Source organism: Pogona vitticeps, chromosome 14 (assembly GCF_051106095.1).
Source record: "Pogona vitticeps strain Pit_001003342236 chromosome 14, PviZW2.1, whole genome shotgun sequence".
Classification (NCBI taxonomy): domain Eukaryota; kingdom Metazoa; phylum Chordata; class Lepidosauria; order Squamata; family Agamidae; genus Pogona; species Pogona vitticeps.
The window spans coordinates 14,323,827-14,347,659 of NC_135796.1; the positions used below are offsets into that span (position 1 = coordinate 14,323,827).

The 23,833-nt window shown below is 44.3% G+C and overlaps 1 protein-coding gene across 5 annotated transcripts in view; it reads left to right on the forward strand.

The window, feature by feature from the left end:
- The window catches only part of GALNT9 (polypeptide N-acetylgalactosaminyltransferase 9), a 219,978-nt gene that overhangs the window by 121,938 nt on the left and 74,207 nt on the right, over positions 1-23,833 (forward strand). For all 5 annotated transcript variants that reach the window (XM_078381713.1, XM_078381714.1, XM_078381715.1 and 2 more), the window contains one exon: positions 17,868-18,048. In XM_078381713.1, coding sequence (XP_078237839.1) covers positions 17,882-18,048 — 167 coding nt within the window. In that variant the 5' untranslated portion in view covers positions 17,868-17,881. The remainder of the gene's footprint in view (positions 1-17,867; positions 18,049-23,833) is intronic.

Here is a 23,833-nt window from a genome sequence, read left to right on the forward strand (position 1 = left end):
GAGTAACACATCCAACCTCTTCCCCATTCCCAGGTTAGAAATATTATAAACCAGTGGCTCTCAAACTTAGGTTCCCATGTGTTCTTGGACTACAACTCCCAGAAATCCTGGCCAGTACAGCAAGTGGGGAAGGCTCCTGGGAATTGCAGTCCAAGAACATCTGGACACTCCATTTTGAGCAGAAGTTTTGGCCATTGACTTTTGGATACTAGGAGCCGTTGCCCAAAAAGCTTACCCTTCCAGACTTTGAAGTGGCTTGCATCACTAAAAACACAGTATTAAAAGCTAAGAACAGCAAACTGTCCATTTCAAAGACGAATGAAACAAACGTTATATTGAAAGCGTCAGACGAAAACATGACTGAAACCGATTTCAGGGCCATAAAAACGCAAACCACCCTGTTTGAAAGCCTCCCTCAAGCAGCCGGTCACTCAGGAAAAAGGCCAGCCTGAAGAGAAAGGTCTTCGCCTGGTTGCGGAAGGACAGTTGAGATGGGAAGCAATTTGTTTGCGCATAACAAGAACATGCTTCCCGAGTCTTCGCAGCACATCCTTTTGGACATCATTTTCAACATACAAATGGCCGAGTCAGCTCCGGAGCTTCTGTTCCTGACTTTTCTGCAATACGAAGCATCTAAAACCCACCGTCCTGCTTACCTAACTCCCAAACTAATAGATGTGAAAATAATTAAGTAGGCCATTTGTGTGCAGCTGCTACAGCTAATTAGACCAGAGAGGCCGGTTTCACTGTTGTGCTGATCCTCTCCGTGTAGGTGGTCTGTTCCTTACATCTTCCTATCACAAAGCAATAGAAGCAGCTCACGGGGGTAGTAACTATCTCTTATTTGCAGAGCAGATATCCCTCATGGGGCTTTGCTGGAACTATCAGAATCCAAATGTTATTTATAAAAGTGAGTGGGCTTAGCATCAGACCTGATTCTTCCTGAGCCAGTCCTACCATTAGGCAGAGTGAAGGAGTGAATATGTGCATGGTCCCCTACTCACACACTAAGACACAGTGGACAACCCTAAACAATGCAGGAGCCATTTTCCACCCCTAAGACCTGCTATGAACCTTCATGTGGAGGTGTTCTCCAAAATGTTTTCAGAAGCTGAAGCAAGATGCAGGGTGTACTTTGGGTTTGAGCAGAAATGTGCCTTCCGGAATCTCCTGGAGGTGTGATTCTTTTTCTTATATATATATACATATATTTTAAAAATCAATACTGTTTTCTTCCAGGAGCTTAAGGGTCTAGAGAGACATCATTGGGGGCCAGCATTGCACTTAATGTGTATAGCCAAGGTTAGTAGCAAGAAAGGTAGCTTCTGACGCACCAACAAAGAAAATGGATGGGAATTATTTCTCTTTCACATTGTCTCTGATTTGGAGACTATTGGATGAGAATTTACTTCCTGCAGCCTTCATCACATTTTGTAACTTGGGGAAGCCATTAGCGTCCTCTACAGCTCAGCATGAAAAAAATTGGACACAGTGTACAAAGTTTCAAAATGACCGTGGCTACCCATGTCCACTATTCTCTCCATGGTGCACAGAAAGAGAGAGAGATATTCCAGTCATGTTCAGCGCTAGTGTGGTGTAGTTGTGAGGTGCTGGGCTCAGGCGATGTGGGATCGAATCCCACTCAGCCATGAAACTCCCTGCATTTGTTTGTCCCAGCCCTAATCTCATAGCCTGACCTGAATGTACTAAACAAATAAACAGGGATTGAAGGGATGTGATGTTTTATATAATTGGCTCCTGGAAATACTCATGTTGAGAAGCTGGACACCAAACTGGAATATGAATGGCCCTCCTTTGGAAATTCTGAACTGTTAAGAGCTGAGCAACACTCTTAAGTGTTGGCTTACCTTCCAAGGCTTGATGCCAGCCTCTTGCCCGTGCCAGACTCCCATCTGTCCCTCTTTCTGTTTTCCTCTTTGCCATTTGTAATGAGTGGTGTTTATGTGAGTCTGTTGTGCGGTGGCACTGAACAAGACCCTCGGGGAATTCTGACAGGTGTTTTAGTCATAGAATCACAAAACAAATTGAGTTGGAAGGGGGCCTACAAGGTCATCAAGTCCAACCCCCTGCTTAATGCAGGGATCCAACTCAAAGCAGATCTGACAGAGGGTTGTCCCCTTTTCTCTTGAATGCATCTAGCATTAGCACACTCCTCAATCTCTCAAGGTTCCATTGTCTTACTGCTCTAGTAGTTAAGATGTTTTTCCTGATATTCAGCCAAAATCTGGCTTCCTGTAGCTGGAACCCATTATTATGTGTCCTGTACTCTGGAATGTCTGAGAACGTATCTTGTCTCTCTTCTAGATGACAGTCTTCCAAGTATTGAAAGTGTGATTGTGTGTGTCTGTAGGTGTGTGTCATCAAGTCAATTCTGACTTCTGTTGATGCTTTTGAGGGTTTCCTAGGTAGACAATCCTCAGAAGTGATTTACCACCCCCCTTCTTCTGGGGGCATCCTAAATGAGTAGCATTATATCTTCCCTTAATCTTCTTTTCTCAAGGCTAAATATGCCCAGTTCTTTCAATCTTTCCTCATAGGGTTTGGTTTCCAGCCCCCTGATCATCCTTGTTGCCCTCTTCTAAACTTGCTCCAGTTTGTCAGTGTCCTTCATAAAGCTTGTTGTCCAGAACAGGACACAGGACACCAGGCCTAACCAGTGCCGAATAGAAGGGGGCTAGTACTTCATGGGGTTTGGAGACTATATTTCTGCTAATGCAGCCTAAAATAGCATTTGCCTTTTTTGCAGCTGCATTGCACTCTTGGCTCATATTCAACTTGTGGTCAACAACAAGACCCTTCTTCCCTATAGTACTGCTGAGTCAAGTACCTTCCATCTTGTGACATTGCACTTGTTTTCTTTTTCTAGGTGTAAAACTTTACATTTATCCCTATTAAATTTCATTTTCTTGTTCTCAAGCCCAGTGCTTGATGTAGTCAAGATTTCTGGACCCTGAACTAGAATTCGACAAATTTTAACACAGAACAGTTGTTGTCCTGGTGCTTGTGTTTCTGTGAATTTTTTACAGAATGATGACTATTGGTTTCCTATCTCAGATTCATCTTCATGCCAACCATATGCTAGAAAGGTAAAACAAACATGTTCTAGGTTTTATTGCTTCTTTTAAATAAAACACACGCTTGTCCTTTTCTATGTGTTCTATTCCTGTGGTTCAGAAATACCCGAAATATCCTTCTTCATTCTTTAGGTCTATTGTTCTTTATGAATGCCATTCGGTTGAATTTCCCTCTGCTGTTGTTCACATTAATCCTCCTGTTGTTGGCACGTATCGCTTATGTGCCATTTTTATGGCCCGCACCTCCTTCCGTCTTGAAACTTTCCCACAAATTATTCTTAATGTAAATCCCCTTTCTAAAGAGGTGGAAGGCTTTGACGTTGGTTCAACCTGGATTAGCTGCTCCTTTGTGTATTTGCAATGCATGTTTTCCCAGAAACAAGTGTCACCGAATTTGACGGGACTTATTCTCTGGAGGATTATAACATTTGTTCCACAGATTCTTAAGCAGGAAAGGTTAAGATATCATAATCAGCAGAAATGTCCATCCACATGCACTTGATGTAACTGGCAGGGTTGGCAAAGTAGAGCATTTATTTATTTCATTGTTATTCTACATATTGTGGACTCAGTTCTGTACCATTGTCTAGGTAGAGCTTCTGGAGGTGAAAGACTGAAGAATTTGGAAAATGAAGTCAGTCACCCCCATTTAAGGACTTCCTGGCAGGATTCATCCTCGATTTGAGGTGCAGAACATAGTCCCCCCATTTTTGGTACCTTTCAAACTTGGGACACCAGCCCTGGAAGCCCATCACTCTGATTTTTGGGGGCTGTGAAATGTGGTCCAGGTTTTACTCTGAATCTGACAGGGGGTATCCCACATGCTATGCAATAGACACAAAAGAGCTTCAGCACCTTGGATAGCTCCTTCATGGTCCAGACTAAAACCTAAAGTGGATTCAGCATCCCATAAACTAGGCATCATCTGTTTCCACTGGTCTCCAGGGATTGAGGCTCAGATTTTCTGCATGCAAGATCGATGTTCCAGTACTAATTCAGGATGGGTGACCATTTTGTTTCAATTTGTCTTTAACAACAATGGGTCCCATCTTTGCAAATGCTAAGGATGAAAAGATCTCGGGATGTTGTAGACAATGTGGGAGCAACCCAAACCGAGAGATGCATCCGTCTCGTGGCAAAGTGGTGAAATTGCAGGACTGCAGTCAAGACTCTGCTCACAACCTGACTTCGATCCCGATGGGGCCAGGTCATTCTCTCTAGGTTGGCTCAGCCTTTGATCCTTCTGAAGTCAGTGAATTGAGTACCCAGCTCGCTGGAGGAAGGGGGGAATGTACAGCTTACGTAATTAAATTGTGTATCAACCAGAGAGTTCTCTAAGCAATATGGTTTGTAAGTAGCACACTTTGCTTCATTTTTGCTCTCTGGCTTTCAGTCCCTATATATGCCAGGGACCCTGAATTAAGATTACCATATCTTTTGTGGCAAGATATAAATTCCTCATTTGACTATTCAATGCATCTCAATGGGGGGAAAATACAACAACAAATTTAAAAAGAGTCAGGACAAAGTCAAATTTGGTTAACAAAGGGTTTATTAAGTGCACTTTATGATTTCAAACATTTTAAACAGTAAACTTTAACTTTATAAATAACAGAAAAACATTTAAAAAACAGCAAACATGAGGCTCTTTGAACCATCGTTAAGCAAAACAGGGGACCCGAATTTTAATCGCTATGCGAAGCATGGTCCCAACCATCTCTAAGCGAAAATCGCCCATAGGGACCATCGCTAAACGCAGCGCAAAAACGCTCCGAAAAAGTCATTGCTAAGCGATTTCATCGCTAAACGAAGCGCCCGTTAAGCGAGGCACCACTGTACTGCCTATGGAATTTGACTAGTTCAATCAGGAAATGGGGAGAATTTCATTTCAGTGGGTTTTTGACGAATTTAGCAGAATATGACACAGAGTTGCGTAGCTGCCAGCAGCTCCCGGAGAAGCTCCCGGGGAAAGCTGGAACCGTTCATTCCGGGGGTCCTTCAGAAGATGAAGGGCCAAAGGGGAGACTTTTGGAAGATTTTGGAAAATAGATTAGCCTCAGATGAGCTACAGCTGAAACAAAATCCATCAAATATAGAACCGAAAGAGAAGATAAAGTTAGTACAACACCAGATAAAGATATTGCTCACTGAGGAAACTGCCAAGAAGATTACTGTACATTTGCAAAGCAATTTTTTTTGAAAACGCAAATAAGCCTGTCAGAGCAGGCCATACCAGGTTAAATGGACTGGTGGTATTCTGTCTTGTTTGCAATACAAGAATAAGTGTGCAAAATAATTCGGACCTCTTTCTCCACGATGTGTAAGTTAGCCTGGAGGAATGTGGTTTTCAGGTCTAATAGAAAGAATTAAATCAATGTTCCTCCACAGCCTGCCTCTGTCTCTTGCCTGATATCACGCTGCTTTTCCTTGCAATAAATTAAATCATATTCTGATTTGTTGAAACTCTCTCTCGCGCACACAAATGAGCATGAATAATAGGGGGAGGCATGTCAGCCCGGGCTGTACGGTAGCAGATAAGACCCCGTGAGTGTGTGCAGAGGGAGATAGCAGAATCAAGGTGAAGGAAAAAAGAAAAGACAAAGATGGGATGCAAGGGGAAGGAAAAGAAAAGAGAGATGAAAGTTTGGTCTAAAGATCTCCAGCTTCAAAACAGGAAAGTTCTGCGAGGAGACAGAGATATACCGAGGCACAAATGTATCTCCCTTGATCTGCATAAACTTACAAATGCAAAGTACAGAGGGTTGTCAGGAAAATGAGAGAGTGAAGGGATGATTTCCAGTGATACAGGAAGAAGACTTGTCATAGGAACGCCAGCGATAAAAACCATCTCTGGACTTACCTGGTGACAGGTAAGTCATGCATTCAAATACGTTTGGAACATATTTAGATTACGCCACTACAGGGATGAGGACTCGAATTTCGGGACTCACTGTCAAGTCAGACTTAAGTCGCATGAGTGACTGGAGTACCAAATACGAGCACTCCCACATGGCCACATTTTCTTGCTGATCCCAGTGGCCATGTATAACGAATACAGTGGTGCCCAGCATAGCGACGTTAATCCATTCCAGGATTAACGTCGCTATCCGGAAACATCGCTATACAGAACGTAAAACCCCATAGGAACGCATTAAACTCCATTTAATGCATTCCTATGGGGCGAAAACTCACCGGTAAGCAAAGATTCCCCATCCGGCCACCATTTTCGCCACCTCGGTAAGTGACAGCAGGGCGCGAAAACGGAGCGGGTGGCCATTTTATTCTTCCGGTGACCATTTTGGAACCGCCAATCAGCTGTTTTTAGAACATCACAATGTGAAGATCGGTAAGCAAAACACTTACCGATCATCGCAATGAAATTTTTGGCCTATCTAAACATCGCAATGCGATCGCATTAGCGATCGCAAAAAACGCGTCGCTATGCTGATTCATCATTAAACGGTGCACTCATTAAGCGAGGCACCACTGTACAATGAATTTCGAGCAACAGGGGGGAACGGCGGTCACTGCGATATTGGCACCAAGAGCTGTTGCATTGCCAACTGCCAAGGGCAAAAAAGAATCATGACCTAGGCTGAAATCCAGGAATAAGCTGCAGTTAGAGTAGGCCTGTAAAATCAATAGATCTTATAGAGAGACTGACTCACCAAGTCCCCAAAGACTCAATGGGCAAACTCTAGTTGTAACTGATGACTGGATTTCAGCCATTGGCTGTAAGATGCAGTTGAGTCTCCCACCTGAGTGCTGCAAGCAAAGAAATAAGTAAATATCAGCCATACAAACTCTTGACAATTGTTTGGGTGGCTTCCTGCTCGTTATTAATTTTTTAGATGGATCCGCAAGGCTGTCGCCTACTGTCAAAATGCCTAGCTGTGCCTGGATTCATTTAATGAGGCAAGGCAATAATATCAGTTTGCATCAGGAGTGGTGTGTGTGTGTGTGTGTGTGTGTGTGTGTAAGCAGTGGTTGTCCCAGAAGGTTCAAAAGGATATGTTTCTGACATCCATCATGAACCTCAGTGCTTAATTGGTAAGGTTTATTCTACTGACTTTGTTTGTCTCTAGAAGCTTTAGGTAGGACTACCGCCAGAGGCCAAATAAGAGAATGACGGCATTCAGAATGTTGGTTCCCAGATTGTTTAGGATTTTTTCCCTTCCCACTGGTTGCCTAGCAGCACACATGAGCTGTTTTGTTGTTTAGTCGTTAAGTCGTATCCGACTCATCATGACCCCATGGACCAGAGCACGCCAGGTCCTCCTGTCTTTCACTGCCTCCTGGAGTTGGGTCAAATTCATGTTGGCTGCTTTGATGACCCTGTCCAACCATCTCATCCTCTGTTGTCCCCTTCTCCTCTTGCCTTCACATTTTCCCAACATGAGGGTCTTTTCCAGGGAGTCTTCTGTGGAATCCCTTGCTATCTCAGGGACCTTCAGATGCTCTCTCTGTTGGAGGTCTCTCCCCAAGCTCATCTTCTCATGCCACTAGATCTTCTCAGACTGTTCTCCTCCTAGTGGCTATGCCAAAGGAAGCCAGGAAATCCTCAGCATGAAATTGGGTCTTTCCAGAGGTGGCATCATCCATATGGAATTGCCTCCAAGTGGAAGACTACAGATTTGTTATGTCTGGATTCAGGGATGGGGAGGGAAAAAATGAGTTGGACCCACATTTCCATAGGAAATATCCTGTGAGGCTATCAACTGACTGGAACTCCTCTGGCTTCGGAGAACCGTACACTTCCCCACCTTCATCATGTTTGGAAAGGGAGAGGCACACCAGATCACGTGCACATTTCAGCAATGTGTACTGTTATCATTTGTCCATTTGAAAAAGGTGCACAAACATACTATGGTCAGCGCACGTACAGAAAGGCACATGCTTGAAAAGTGTCCACAGATCTAGACACAAGTTTAACAGCAGAGGAATCCTTCCGTCCAAGACGGAAATATTCATCTTTAACCCAATGGTGATGATGACTTATGGCAACCCTTTTGAGCGCTTTCCAGGTGGAGAATACTCAGAAGTGGTTTCCCATTCCCTTCCTCTAGGGGCACTATGGGGCTGTGCGGTTTGCCCAAGGCTACACAGGCTGGCTGTTCTCCCAGGAAGCACAGTGGGGGAATCAAAGTCCCAACCTCTGACTCTGCAGCCATGTACCTAAACCACTGAGCCAGCTAACCAGACAATACCCTCTCAAAACCCATAATAACCCATCCCTTCATCAGTTTCTTCCACCGGTCTCAAAACGAAGATGGCACTTAACCTTCCACATCCACGGATGGGTTTGCCAGCACTCCCACAAATGGAGATGTTCACCGTACTTCCTCCACCTTTGCATCTCTCCGTTGTTGACCTTCATGATCTTTGGATATTTGTTTATCTACTTCTAAATTATCTCTTGTAATTAGAATCCATCTCCTCCTCTCCTGGGGCTGCAGGCTTCAAACGAAGATTGCTTAAAAGCAATTACATTTTGATATTGGAGATCTGTACACATAAACGTAGTATCGCTTCCAATTAAAAACAAGTAATGAATTTTGGATTCCAGAGAGGCAGAGGGCTGAACAGGCCTTTTGTGTTGGCTGATGCAGTTGAGATATCACAAGAACATGCGCACCAAACATATGTACGTGTTCCAGAGCTTGGAAAGAACTTGTTAGAGTTGGCTTCGTGTTGTGCCAAGTCAGAACCAACTTATGATGATCCTAATGGGGCTTTCAATGGGAGTGAGATATTTAAAGAGTGGCTTGATTAGTTCCACACACCCCAGTGAGCTTCCATGGCTGAGCAAGGATTTTAACCCAGACCTCCTGAGTCTATTCACTACACCATACTGGGTATCACACAGTTGACTAGTTACCTACAATTGGCTAATTCTTCTAGTTGCAAAGGAATGACTTCCTCCCCTGTCCCAAGGTTCCAAAGGCTTCTTCAAGGCAAAAGGCATGGATCCCTAAGCAGCCTCGGAACCCGAAGGAAAGGGATTGGACGTGTTAAATTAAATAAAAATAAAAATTCAATCCACTGGGTGATGGGGTCATCACCATTTATGCAACGATGTTGCGCCAACTAGATTTCACTGCAGGATTGGCTTGACTTTGGATTGTTCCAAGACCCTTGGTTTTGGATATCCCACACCTGGTTCACCAGATTGACGGACTGGTAGGACTCTGTTGAGCTTCTGCTTTGCCTCCTGACTCTGGACTCCCTTGGGTGTGCCCGTCAATTATTACACTGCCCTCCATTTGCCAAAACTTTGCCCAGCCACTCTGGAAACAGGAGGTAAGATATTTGGGAGGCTATCTAGGAAGGGAAAGAGAGTTCCTTTGTAGAAATTATGTGTTGCCGTAACTTTAGGGGCCTTGGAACACCAGTTGCAATGAACTATTTTTTTGAAAATAACTTTCCACATTCTGGCAAGATGTGCCGCAGATTGCGGACAAGCTGCGTAAAGCCGAGGCGGAAACTGAGTCAAGTTTCAAATCTAGGAGCCTGTTATGAACAGCAGGACTTGTGTTGGAAGCAGAGGTTCAAGGTTTTATTTATGTTTGCTTTCATCACTGTACTGCCCCATTAGTGTTGCCACTCTTTGGGTGGTTCACAATATACAATAAAATCATAGATTAAAGCACTATGTAATAAATACAAAGATATGATAAAAGACAATAAGCCATGTCGCCGGGTTAAAAAAAAAACTATATTTAAATAGAAATTCAGAAATCCAAATCCATGTGAATATCTCAGGACCATGTTCACAAGTGGCAGAAGGCGGCTTTATACAATTCAGTCTTAACTAGTTTCCTAAACCCAGGGACGGATGGTGAGTCGTGAGCCTCTGAAGGAAGTGTGTTCCCGAGAGAAATGATCATGGCCAAGAAAACTGACTTTGTGTTGGCTTCGTTTGGCCTGCTTGGGTATTATAATTAGGAAAAATCAAGGACTGCAAGGAGCATGTGGGATGAGAAAGTATTTTGTGGGAGAGATGTTCCACCAAATAACAAAGTCCTAAACTGTTAAGAGCTTTATAGGTTATTACCAGCATCTTCAATTGGTCAAGGAAACTAACAGGGAAGCCAATGGACTAGTTTCAAGACTGGGGAGAAGTGTTCAAATCTGTTGGTACCTACAATCAATCTGGCTGCTTCATTTTGGACCTGGTGAAGTTTCTGTACTGACTTCAAGGGCAGCCCTAGGTAGAGAGCATTACAGTAGTCTATTTTAGAGTGTCCCAATGCATGAACCACTGTTGTTAGGCATTTCTTATCCGGACAGAAGCACAGCTGGGCAATCAACCAAAGCTGATAAAAGGCAGATTTTAGAATATGTGTGGAGTATAACTTCCCACACGGCTAAGCAAAAGGAGGTGAGCTGTACCTCTGGAGAGAGCGTTCTGCTTCGATCAAGGTGGAAACCATTAACATCACGATCTGCGTCTAACCTCTAAACCATTTTCGTGGCCCCCGAAGCACATTTATTTCCAAATGGCATGTGACGCACTCTCCAAGAATCATAATTCTCCTTTATAGATGTGCCCCATACACCTTAGTTTATGGGGGAGAAGGAATCAAGAAACTTTCCAAGCACAAAAATGACCTTCTCTTAACCTCTAAACTGTATTACTTCCAAACAGTTTGGAAGCCCATTGCAGCATTATTTAGAAAGACCACATATTCCCTTTTTTTGTGTGAGAGTAGGTGTCTGGCTTCCAGAACGAGCAGGCGAAAGTGGGTGAGTACAAGGAAAAATTAATGGATTGAGTTCACGGCTACAATGGCCGGCGGAACTCCCTGCCAGAAGAAGTGGGGACCATAACCATTTGGGTAGAAGATCATCAAAGATGCATCCAGCTGCGTCTAGTTTGCTACCCAGCCTCCTCTTCTGTATAGTCTGAGTCCACCTCATACTCCCCCCTGCCCTTCCTTGCTATTTAAGATAAGTGCTGGGGGCAAGATGGCCACTTCTCCTGGTCGCCCAACAGTAGGACTGTCCCTTCCCAGAAATGGGACTGACCAAATTCGTAGAGAATGACTTAAGCTGTGCTGGTTTCAAATAATGGCAATGTGCTTGACTGTTACATATACCCTGTCCCCACTTTTTCTGGTTGTTATGTTGTTGTTCTGTCCCATCAAGAACTAGGCACGGGCCATCTCCAAAATATCTTGTCCTCAACTGCCCTGATCAGCTCTTGCAAACTCAAGCCTGTGGCTTCTTTTAGGGAGTCGGTCCATCTTATATTTGGTCTTCCTCTTTTCCTGCTGCCTTCCGCCTTTCCCAGCATCCTTGTCTTTTTCAGAGTGCCCTGCCTTTTCAGGATGTGGTCAAAGTAGGACAGCCTCCGTTTCAACATTTTTTGCCTCCAGAGACAGCTCAGGCTTGATTTGATCTAGGACTTCCTGCTTCAAAGCCTTGAAAACAGAATCCCTCCAGAAATCTGTTTGCAAGGCCCTTGAAGGGATTCTGCTCAAAAGACAGAGGCTTGAATTCTGAGTTCTGGCTGAACAGCCCAGCCACCCATTTGACTTGCTAAAGAGCTCAGCCACCATGACCTTAAATGCACCCTAGATAGGGTTTATTTACATCCTGAGCAATAAATCAATTGATGCCAGGCTATTCACAGGGCTATGCGTAGATATATGGATGGGCTGAAATGCCCAGATGCAAAGGACTTTTGTAAAGGACTTTTTCTGTTTTGCCTGCTCTGACACGTCTCCGGCTTCGCCATTCTTCAAATAAAATACAACAGCAGAAAATCCTATTGCTTAGTCATATGCCTTGGCTTCTTCTTTTTCTTCTGTGCAGCCAGAGCAGAAGTCAGGCTCAGCTTTCTTGGCTGGAAACTGCTCTTCCAAGCCGCAGCCTTGCTGTCTTTTATCTTCGTAAGTGGCAGGAAAGAAGAGAGAACATACCGCTCCCCGTCTTTCTGCAGAGCGGCACTTTCCAAGAATCATCTTTCTTGGGCTAGTTACTGGGCCAGGAAGGAGGAAGGGAATAAATTCTCTGTGACACGTCTCGGAAAAAGCTTCAGGGTTGTCTCTTCGGTTGCTTTTTCCATTTTCTTTCCCGTATCATAGCAAGAAGGCATCTCAAAATGTGGATGGAATGGAAGTGTTCCACTTTGTTGAGCCAGGGGAACCATCGTACACTGGATGTGTATTTATTCATATGACGTGTAAGGGCCCTTGTGGAGGGATCCGTTAAGGTTCAGGGTCTGAGTTCAGGGAACTCAGTTGGAATGACACCATCCTTGAGAGAGGGTCATTCATTCCTTGCTCAAATACCTCCAGTGAAGGAGAGCTGATGGCCTCTCCACACAATCCATGCCACCACTGAGAAGCTCTTACTGTTATGTTGTCCATCTCAACGTTTAGTTGCACGGTTCCAGTTGGATTTAGGGCCATGGTTCCCAACCTTGAATCCCCAGATGTTCTTGGACTGCAACTCCCAGAAGCCTTCACCACTAGCTGTGTTAGCTGGGATTTCTGGAGCTATGGTCCAAGAACATCTGGGGACCCAAGGTTGGGAACCACTGGGTTAGACTGTGGACCATCATTAGACATTGGTTTAACATTGGTGAGACTCTGTTTCTTGACCTAGGTTTTACTCTCTGATCCTGGTTCTGTATCACCTGCCTGAGTAATGGACACTGGACTAGATCATCTAGAGCAGTGGTTCCCAACCTTGGGTCCCCAGATGTTCTTGGACTGCAACTCCCAGAAGCCTTCACCATGAGCTGTGCCGGCCAGGGTTTCTGGGCGTTGTAGTCCAAAAACATCTGGGGACTCAATTGTTAAGTAATGAAACCTTTTGGTTCTTTCTCCTACTAATGTCTCAGTGTATGTTATTGGGACTGTAAGTGCCAGTTAATGAGAGAAAGGGGTCCACTTCTCTAGTCCTAATTAAGGCAAGGGAAAGGTCCAAAGCGTTCCACAGACACACACATTATCTTTTGAGGATTAAACTCAAAAGCCATTTCTTTACTACCAAATTTTATTCCCTCCGTTGGCACTCATGCATGCTTACGCTCACCCACAAACACACACTGAATCACTGAGCCGATCCCGAAGGGGTGGAATCATCTTGGGTTTTGCAGAGGCATGACTGAAAACTGTAAAAAGTACAGTGGCGAATTGCAACGAATTGTCAAGGGGCTGGGCGCACAGCCCACATGGGACCGGCTCCCCATCCATGAGCACCTGCAGTGTTTTGGCTCTGTCTCGTGCATGTCTACAGCCCCAAGAAGCCCCTTCTCGTTGTGCTTAAGTTTTGTCTTTAGTGTGGGGAAAAGATTGAATTCAGTGCTGATTCCAGACAAAGAAAACTGTCGGTCTCAGATGTCCGATATGCAGAAACATCCTGGATGAATTGTAAACTGGCGGTGGTCCTCTCTCCATCGTTACACGACCATCTTCCATTTTACGGAATGTCTCTTTGCTTGGCTGTGGCTGAGTACCGTCAATACAGGGGCCAACGTCTGTCACTTGCTCTCGCCCTCCGTATCAGTACGCCAGGCTGGCAATTCATTATGCAACCCTTTTTCAGACCGAGGAACGAGACCGTCCTTTGGACGGGCTCCAAAGCAATCATTGCATGAAGGCGGTTCCTTAGCTCTAGACCTCTTTTTCATTAAGCAAAGGGCTTGGGGGCAAGATTTATGATCCTTCACGGCTTGGAAGCATATTCCCCGAGCAGGCTAAGTGAGCAAACTTTCTTCAGATGTCTTGGAGCTGAAGAGCAGAAGCGCACCTAAGCCTTGATTGCTGGCTGAAGGACCAACATACACTGGAAGGTTGCTGTCATAGCCCAGACATCTCAGGACCGATACCCCAGGATTTTGGATAGCAGGACCTCTGACATCATCTGCCCACACCCCCCAATTCTCTTGACACTGAGTTTGTTTCAGTTTCCTTACTAGCAGGGAGTGAAATGAATTTTTGCAGGAACAGTATATTGTTGCAAGTTATCTCTGATGTATTCAAATGGGAAATCAAGATCCATTAACTTTACAAAAGACCCGTTTCTTATATGCTGACCCAGCTTGATTCAGGATAGGAGCCGACTCTTTTGGAGAAACATGATAATAGGCTGGCTGGAAAAGTCATTGTGAGGACTCTGTTAAGGGACCATGAAGTCAGAAGTGTTACAGAGTATTTGAATTTTTGGTTAAATTTCTCTAGCTGTGCAGCGGAAGTGCAGGCATTCACAGAGCAGAGTAGCTTCAGATCCCCCAGGTTAGTCCACCCCTTTCTCTCATTAACTGGCACTTACAGTCTCAATAACTCACTCACCCTTACATTAGACTAAAGAGAGGAGGAGAAGGCTCAGAGTAGAGACGCAGGGCTCTCTTTGAATTCAGAGGCAAGAGGGAACTATTTGTTAGTGCTCTTCATAATTAACAGTCACTTAGCCCGGAAAAGTTCCTCCCAGCCACACGGACTAGAGCCCGCATGCAAGGTTGCAGAACTCCAAAAAGAGGCAATCGTAAGCCTTTGCTTCTCCTGCTTTCTTGAGTGCCCAATGTAGCACCTTATCTGGGGAGCAAATCCCTGTTGTTCATACAGACATAGTCAAGTTCCCCCAAGATGCCCAAGAGTGTCCCTTTGATATTGCACTGGCAAGCTTCAATACTGCCATTTTCAGTGGGTTTGCTTTGGCTATCGATCCATCCGTTCTTTTGCACTGCCTTCTAACAACCCGAGACCCCGCACGTCTATTCCCAACAAGACTGTGCTCCAGGATAGGTGTTCAGACGGAACGGGACCCTCTGATTTTCCTCCAGTGCGACCCAATGAGCAACAGGACCAGTTAGAAAGCTAGGCTTTGCACTAAACCTTCTCCAGCCCTCCTGATCACATCTTCAAATTATTTCTCCCCCTCAGAAAAAGAATCCATTGTTTGCTTCCCTGTTTTGGCTTAATTTTTGCTGCCTTACAGCTTTGTTCCTTTTCTTCTCTGTTTTTCTCCTCTTCTTTTCTGTATTTTTGTCTACCATCATCTCTGTTATGCAGTGGGACCCCCCCCCCCCCCAGCTGGTGAAATCTATGCCAGCTAATAAGTTGGACATGCTTTAAAAATCAAAACTGGGGCAGATGGAGGAGGTGAAAAAGCTATGTTTTCTGATTGGGACCCACGGTCATCTGGATTATGCAAATTTATCTGTGGTTGATTGGGAAGTGTGGGAAGTTGGGCATAACGGATTTTCTTTTGCCCCTCCCATCTTGGATCTCCAGCTCCCATCTAGCTCTCCACCCCGGCTGTCTCCTGTTCCCTGTGAGGGGTTGACGCTAGCTGGTGAGGGTCGACGCCAGCTGCAGTCAACATCCAGATCGGTGGTTCCCAACAGATGTTCTTGGACTACAACTCCCAGAAATCCTGGCCAGGCCAGCTAGTGGTGAAGGTTTCTAAGAGTTGTAGCCCAAGAACACCTGGGTTGGGAAAACACTGATCCAGAAGGGCCTCCTTTTGGGGAAGGCGGCTCTAACCATTCCACCTCACTGCCTTTCAAGGATCAAACCCTCAAGGGCAGCCTTATTGCAGCCGATCCTTTTTAAAATTATTATTATTATTTTAGTGGCTTCTTGAATTGCCTTGCAGGGGACACGATGGTACCGCTTCTTAATTGTGCTGAAGCACCAACGCGCTTCATTTTCACTGTGCGTTCAGACTCCAGAAACACTTTGCCTGGGCTTGCCTGCGATGAAACCCAGGCTAGTTCATTATGGATGCTGGGAGCGACCCCCCCAGTGTTTCAGGGGAAAGAAGACATGGCAGTGCCATTTAAGTGGGGAAGGGCTAGCTAGCTAAGGGCCATTTCCTAGAAACCGGGAGACTAATGGAAAGAAGCCAGGCTGTGCGTCATGACTCCAGCAGAATTTTAAAAAGAGAAAGCTGGTCCATTTGTTTCCAGCTGGGGAGGAATCTGGGACAAGACTGGAAAAAAAAAAACAAGGAGGGGAAAGGAAACAGCAGAAGATCTGTAGGGGATTTTCATGCTTGAGCCACTTACTGCTGAAGAATCCCAAATGAGGAGAATCATGTATATCAACTGAAGCATCGCTCGCTCCTCCTTGTGATCATAAGCTTGTCCTGCCTTTTGCATATGGATTCAGCAGATTCAGGTTTGCTAAATTTGTATTCCAATGTGAATGGAGGAAGCTCACAGGGGAACAGCCTCTCCCCAGGAAGAACAGCTGATACCACCTGGAAAGGGTTAAAGCCAGGTTGCTAGGGCTCATTTTAATTGGTATAGTAAATCAGCATGGGCTTCTGTTTATTTAGCTTCTGGCTGGTTGATTTTGACTTTGTGGTTTGTTTGTTAGGTATTAAATCTGAATTATTTCCCTGGAATTGTGAATGTGTCATGTCTTGCTAGCAACTGGTATGCCAAGTCACGCCTAGCAATTTCTGCCTCTCGCAGGCAATATATAGCCATTGTGGTTAGGCAGGGACTTTCAGAGCAGAATTAGCTTCAAGTCTCCCCACAGTAGGCCACCCCTTATTGTCTCATCAACTGACACTTACGGTCTCAGTAACTTACTCTGAGACATTGGTAAGAGAAAGAATAAAAAGGGTTTCATGTACTCACAGTTGAACAGCTCAAACAGCGGGCTGTACAAAAATGACTGCTTACAGGAACGGGCCTCAACAGACTCCAGAAGAATCCTGCAAGACTACATTCTCATAACTGCACTAATTACTAACTGCCAGCAAACTAAAAAGAGAAGGGGGAAATGTCACAGAGCAGAGAGGCAAGGTTCTCTTTAAAATCAGAAGCGGGGAAGGAACAATTGGTTACTGCTGGACTGAGTGACAGTTGTCTCGGCCCAGAAAGGTCTCTCCTAGCCAAACCTAGTAAAGGCAGCATGCGAGGTTGAGATAACTCCAACATAATCTTCATCAGGGTCATGCATGGGTTCCTCTCTGGTTCAGAGGTCCGTTTGGGACTTTGGGATGAATCCCAATTAGGCTTATGGTGATCTGGGTCCCACTCCATTCAACATGCGTTGCAGATCCAGGATGATTCATAAATCCACCACCAGCTCTCCTGACTGCATGCATTGGAAAACTAAAAGAGGTATAACTCTTTTTCACCGTTGCCACTGATGTATGTGAGCTTTGGACCCCAGAGAAGGATACAAAGCCTGTTTCCAATAAATGTCAGCATGGTAAGGAGAAGGAGCCTGATGGGTCTCCTAAGGGAGGGCATTCCACAGCTCTTATATTATCTTTGGAAAGATGCTATGGCTAGAAACCAGGTGTCTGTTCTCACATAACGGTGAGACAGTAAGTAGAATCTGACCTACGGCTGGTTTTTGCTGCAGAAGCAGTCTTAAATGGAAATTCCTCAAATCCCAAACCATTTAGGGCTGTAAACCCTGCATTTTCTGCTAAGCCTGGAAATGGATAAGAGCCAACGTTGTTATAAGATCGGGGAAATGCACTTTCCTCTCTGAGTTCTAATTATTTTGCCACCATTAACTTTTGTTTACCCAAGCTGTTTTGCTGTGCATGACCTCCTTAGGGTTTTTGACTCACACATTTCCCTGCCTGCTTCTTCGAAATACAATATATTCAAAGATGCTGAGATGCGGAGGAGAACTTTCCACAGTGCCACTTGGGGATCGTCACACAGATGGCGGCTAATGTTTGTCAAGTTTGGAGAAAAATCACATGCTTGCGATCTTCTTGCTCGGCGATTTGGAAGAGAGGGGGAGAGAGACTCTTGCATACATTTAGTTTTCTTCTTCTGTTTTCCAGGTCTAGCCAAACCGATGGGATTGGTTGAAGGTCCTGGAGGATTGGGGCAAGGCGGAATGGCTGCCACCCTGAGAGATGACAGCCATGAATCTGAAACCAAATATGAAGAATATGGATATAACGCCCAGCTAAGTGATAGGATTTCACTTGACAGATCTATTCCTGACTACAGGCCGAAAAAGTAAGTACACTCTCTGTCTTCTCGCTAGTATTTGAAGTGATTGCCTTTCCCACGCTCTCTTCACGATCATCCTAAAGGGGGGAGGGCAGCAGGAGACACATTAGTGTTGGAGAGACACAATTAGGGGAGACGTTTGTGCCTGAGAAACCAGTCTCCCAAGGTGTCTCGCGACTGAGTCCTGAGGACCAACTACAAAACAAAGCAAGCTGAATTGAAAATTATAGGAAGGGTAAAAAACTGTGCCCTCAGATACTTTGAAAGCATGCAAATGCGAGTAGATCAATAGGGACCACCTCGGTGGGAAGTTAACAGCGTTCTGTGTCTAAGTCGCACTGGCCATGTGACCACGGAAAGATTGTCTTTGGACAAACCCTGGCTCTATGGCTTGGAAACAGGGATGAGCACCACCCCCTAGAGTCGAACAAGACTGGACAAAAAAATTGTCAAGGGGAACCTTTACCTTTTTAAAAAACTGTGCCCTCGGATACTTCCAGCGGTTTTGTCAACCACAGTTTTAGCAATTAAGGAGTTCCTTGTTCTTACCACTGATGATCCAGTAGCATTTCTTTCTGTCTTTCATAAAAGCTAATGTTTGAATAACCAAGCAACTGGCAATTTCTATGGGAATCTGTGCCACATGTTTAACCAAACACCCAGTTACTCACTGTTAAGTTATCCAAGTCAGTCAACCCTTGGAATGTAGTCAACAGTCATGATCATTGCCTGTTTTTTCTAGGATGAGAATCAGCGTGGAACTCTAGAGGCCCTTATGTCTGCTTTTAGGCTCCTCATACTTGTAGCAACAAGATGCTGGCCTACGTAGATGGCCCTATGGTTTGATACTAATCTGATTCTTACGTTGTGTCTGTTGGGACCCAAACAAGTAGTGTTGGTAGCTTTATCTCAATGGAAACCTGGAAATGCTTTCTGGATCCATGATGTTGGAACTTATGGGAGAAACTGGATGGACAGTTACATGGACCAGAAATGGGAAGTTCTGAGGTCATTGAATTTGAACCTCTCATGTTTTGACCTCAAAGCCGCTTCAAGAATGAAAAGAAACAGGGGTGTTATATCCAAGCTGTGGTTTCTTTCAATTCCTGAAGAGGCTTCAAGGTAAAAATGGGAGAGGTTCGGATTCAACTGCTCATGCCAAATTCGGGGGGTTCACTGAATAAATTGGTGAATTTGTTCAATACTGGGTACCCCGTGTAGTGTAGTGGATAATGGACTAGAGACCTGGGTTCGATTCCCTGGTTCTGCCAAAAAAACTCACTGGGCTGACTGTGGAATTCCTTAAATACCTTAAATAACTCCCTTAAGTTGAAAACCTTGTTTGGGTCACTATAAGTCCATTTTGACTTGACAACACATAACAACAACAACAACTCTTACCGTTCAGATATAGTGTCTTGGATAGAGATACAGACTGGGAGACATAAGGTCGAATTTCTGCTCAGCCATGGCAACGCACAGATGTGTGCGTGTGTGAAAACTGGCAAAACCACTCTTTCAATATCTCACTTACCTTGAAAGCCCAATTAGGTTTGCTGTAAGTCAGTTTCAACTTGACAGCACATAAAGCACACCACAAGTCAACACTTAGTTAAATCCCATTGGCTCAGTGAGTCTCCTCTAGTTTGAATGAGCAGCTGGTGTAAGTGCATTAAATAAATAACACAGTCAGGTCAGCAGCTGGTGTAAATGCAGTCAATAAATAAATAAACCCACCCACCAACCTTGTCTGTTGATGTCTCTGAAATGAATGCATGTGCTGTATTTTTCCATGTATAAGACTATACTTTTGTCTAAAATCTCTAGACTAAAAATTGAGGGTCGTCTTATACACAGAAGTAAGCTGAGGAGAGGAAAAAAACAAGTGGAGGAGAAAGCAGGGATCAAAGTGATCCTGCAGCGCTTTGATCCCTTTCCCCCTGCACTTGCTGAGCCCCACTTAGATTTCTTAATTTTGGATTAGAAAAGTGGGGGCGTCTTATACATGGGGGCGTCTTATACACGGAAAAATACAGTAACTTAGCATGAGCTTTCAGGAGGCAGAAGTCCCTTGATGAGATGTATGGTTTAGCCATCCTGCATTGGTGTTGAGTAGGTGGAGGGGAAATAGTGTCAAGTGAGAAAAGAGGCTCAGACAGTGTGGAAGATCTGTTTCCCGTTATAGGGAAGAGCAGGAAAAGTTCCTTTTTAAGGTAAGTGGCAAGTGTGGCAAACTGGGCTTGCTTCAGATTCAGAACTTGTACTTGTTGAGTCAAAATCCATAGAAACTAAGTCTGGGATCCAGTAGAAAATTCCAGTGGAGCAGGGGTGGGGGAGTCATAGGAGGTGATGGAATCGGTGACAAAAGGAAGTAGAAGTGATGGGATTTCAAAGCCCACCACCATGGATCTTTTACACCGATGGGGGATGATGAGGCTCAGAGTTGGCAAATGTTTGAAGGACCACACATTCCCCCTTCCTACAATAACGGAACAGAGGTAGGAGAATCTTGAATCCTTGCTAAAGGCTGTGGCAAAATGCATGGAAGGATGGATTGTTTGATACAGTCCTTGAAAAAGATTGCACAAGGATATCTGAAGCACCAGTTAGGGCTGGGATTTTGGAGTTGTTATGGGTTATAGATCCCATCATTCCCCATCCTACCTGGCAGGCACTTCACAAATACCTGAATGTGGCTCACCTGGGAGAAAGGCCTGAATTAGAAGTCTTTGAGCCTTACCTAGGCCTAGTTCCACCTAAGCTTCCTACTCCGAAAGAAAGCTCCCAGCTAGCACTGGGGCAGGAACAGGAAGCTTGAGTGGGGCTAGGCCTGGCTCAGCCTCAAACCCTTCCTGTTAAGGCCTTGCTCCCAGGTGCAAAAGTCTGTTTCCCCTGATGCCTTGGCATAATGGTTCCCCCACCCAAAAAAAGTAAAATCCTGTTGTGCAGACCAACAGCTTAACGGCATACCTGGCCTTTGGAACAACATAATCCAACAAGAACAGTAGACGCCCTTCTTGCATGAGTGAAGGCTCCTGATTCAGATCCTACCTGTTTTTGAATGAAACTGATACTGCGCCAAGAAATCATTGTTGGTTACCATGGTATCCCTTAGTGCCTCTCCCAACACATGGGATTTAGAAGTTGGATTTCTCCCATGATTTAGCTTCAAAGCATGGAAAAGTTCCTTTTTCAGTAACTTGACCCATCTATCTATCTATCTATCTATCTATCTATCTATCTATCTATCTATCTATCTATCTATCTATCTATCTATCTATCTATCTATCTATCTATCTATCTATCTATCTATCTATCTATCTATCTATCTATCTATCTATCTATCTATCTGTCTGTCTATCTATCTATCTATCTATCTATCTATCTATCTATCTATCTATCTATCTATCTATCTATCTATCTATCTATCTATCTATCTATCTATCTATCTATCTATCTATCTATCTATCTATCTATCTATCTATCTATCTATCTATCTATCTATCTATCTACGTATCTCTCTCTCTCTCTCTCTCTCTGTCTGTCTGTCTAGCTAGCTATTTTATTAGATTTATACCCCACCCATCTAGACAAAAGGTCTACTCTGGGTGGCATTTCTACTTTCCGCATCTCTGCTCATCTGTAATTGTCGAAGAAATTCCATCCAGTTTTTAGGAAAGAACGATACAGCAGAGTATCTATTTAAGACTATTTGGGAGTCTTTGCCATAAGGAGCACAGCAAGACGCTTTTAACTGTGTCTAGGGAATACATTTCAAGCTAGACCATGTACAGATATGTAAACCAATACCTGCCACCTTATCACATTCTCCATGTATCTCTGGATGAGTACAAAGCTATGTTTGATGTTGCTTCCATTTACGGACTTCCTTTGCTCAGCGGCTTTTGAAGTATGTCATACTTATATCCTTCCACCGCCTTCTAAAAGAGTTGTCCTCCTCTTAGTGCCATCAGAATAACAATGGGCAACGTCTCCATGCAGCTGAAGGGATGCAGCAATGCTAAACTGCTCTCGGTAGACGGGGCTGAAAAGAATACTTAATTAATTTCTAATAATAATCCTCTGTTTTAAAATCCCCAGCGGGGGTTCTCAGGCAAAGCTGAAAGTTTAAATAAAGTCCCTTATTAAGTACGGGGGGGGGGAGGCAAGTCAACCATGACAGATCTTGCTGGAGAGCTTACTTCTGTTTAAATAAGATTCAAGGCAATTTTGGGTGGCTTGGAAGAAAATGACAAATTAGAAAGAGATGAAACAGTCAAAATTTAAAGGCAAGTGCAAGGTCACTATAAGGGCATTCTATTAAGGCTCAAACTCTGGCAGAGAGTCACTGCTATCTTTAATAGAGACTTGTGGCTTCAGTGAATCCACTCTGGATTTTAGCCTGAACATTTTAAGATGTAGCCAAGATGCTGAACTCTATCCCCAAGTACGTTCAGTACCATGGACAGCTGCTGTAAACAACAGACTAAAATGTGGAATGATGGCCGTTTTCCATGCTGTTGCCGGTTGTTAACATGCCTGCACCAAGTGTATTAGTTGACACTGTTGCAGAGTTTTGAATTACCTCTAGCTGTGCAGCACAAGTGCAGGAATTCATAAATCAAAATAGCTTCAGGTACTCATTCACTAGCACTTACACTCTCAATAACTCCCTCAGGAGAAAAAATAAAAACCATTTCTCTACCTACAGTTGTAAACCGATCAACAGCAAAACTGACAAGCAGGACTGCTTTCAGCAACGGATGTCAACAGGCTCAAAAGAGGGAAAGAGATTCTCAGCAGAGAGGCGGGCTTGTCTTTGAAATCAGAGGTGGGAGGGAGTGATTGGTTAAGGCTGTTAGGGATTGACTGTCACCCGAGCCCAGAAAAGTCTCTGCCAGCCACGCCTTCTCCAGGCAGCATACAAGGTTGTAAAAATGTCAACAACAAAAAAAAAACAATAGAAATAGAAGGAGCTTCTACTTACTTCTATCCCAGTGGTCAGTGGTGGAGAAAGAGCCTAGTTGACAAGGAAACAAATAGCTATTTATTAAAAAACATTACCTATTAAATGTTTGGCATGGTCATTATTTTCCCCTCCTGGTATTAACACCCCTCACAAACTCCCTTTGAATCCCCAGTGTGGTGTCGTAGGCAGAAGGACAGAATAGGACTCTGGAGAACAGAGTTCGAATCCCTGCTCAGCCATGGAAATTGACTGGGGTGTGTGCAACTGGCAAAACCACTCCTTGAATATCTTACTTACCTTGAAAGCCCTATTAAGGTTGCAGTAAGTCAATCCTAACTTGACAGCACAGAACACACACACGCACGCACGCACGCACGCACGCACGCACGCACGCACACACACACACACACACACACTTCCCTTTTGCAGATGCTAAAGATAAGTTTTAATCTCGCCCAAAATGGTCTGAACAGCCACAGTCTGCTCTTGGGTGTTATACACCATCATTTAGAAAGTTTTATGGAAAGTTCTTCTCTGCCTTTCCACACAGCGGATCTGAAACCTCTCTTTAACAAGCAATGAGGCTACATGTTCATACAAGCCTTTGCAATCTGTGTCGGAAGAGGTTTCCTTTTAAAGATCTATCGCTACGCCAACAAGCAGTTAAATCTTCAGCTCTCTGGGGCCAAAAAGACGGCCTTCCAAATGTGATCCTTTTGAATACAACCTGCTCTTTAGTCCTTTCTTTTGTTCCTGCTCAACAATAGCAACGGAAATTGGATTTTCAAAGCCTGGGCCAAGATAGCGTTCAAGATTCATTTC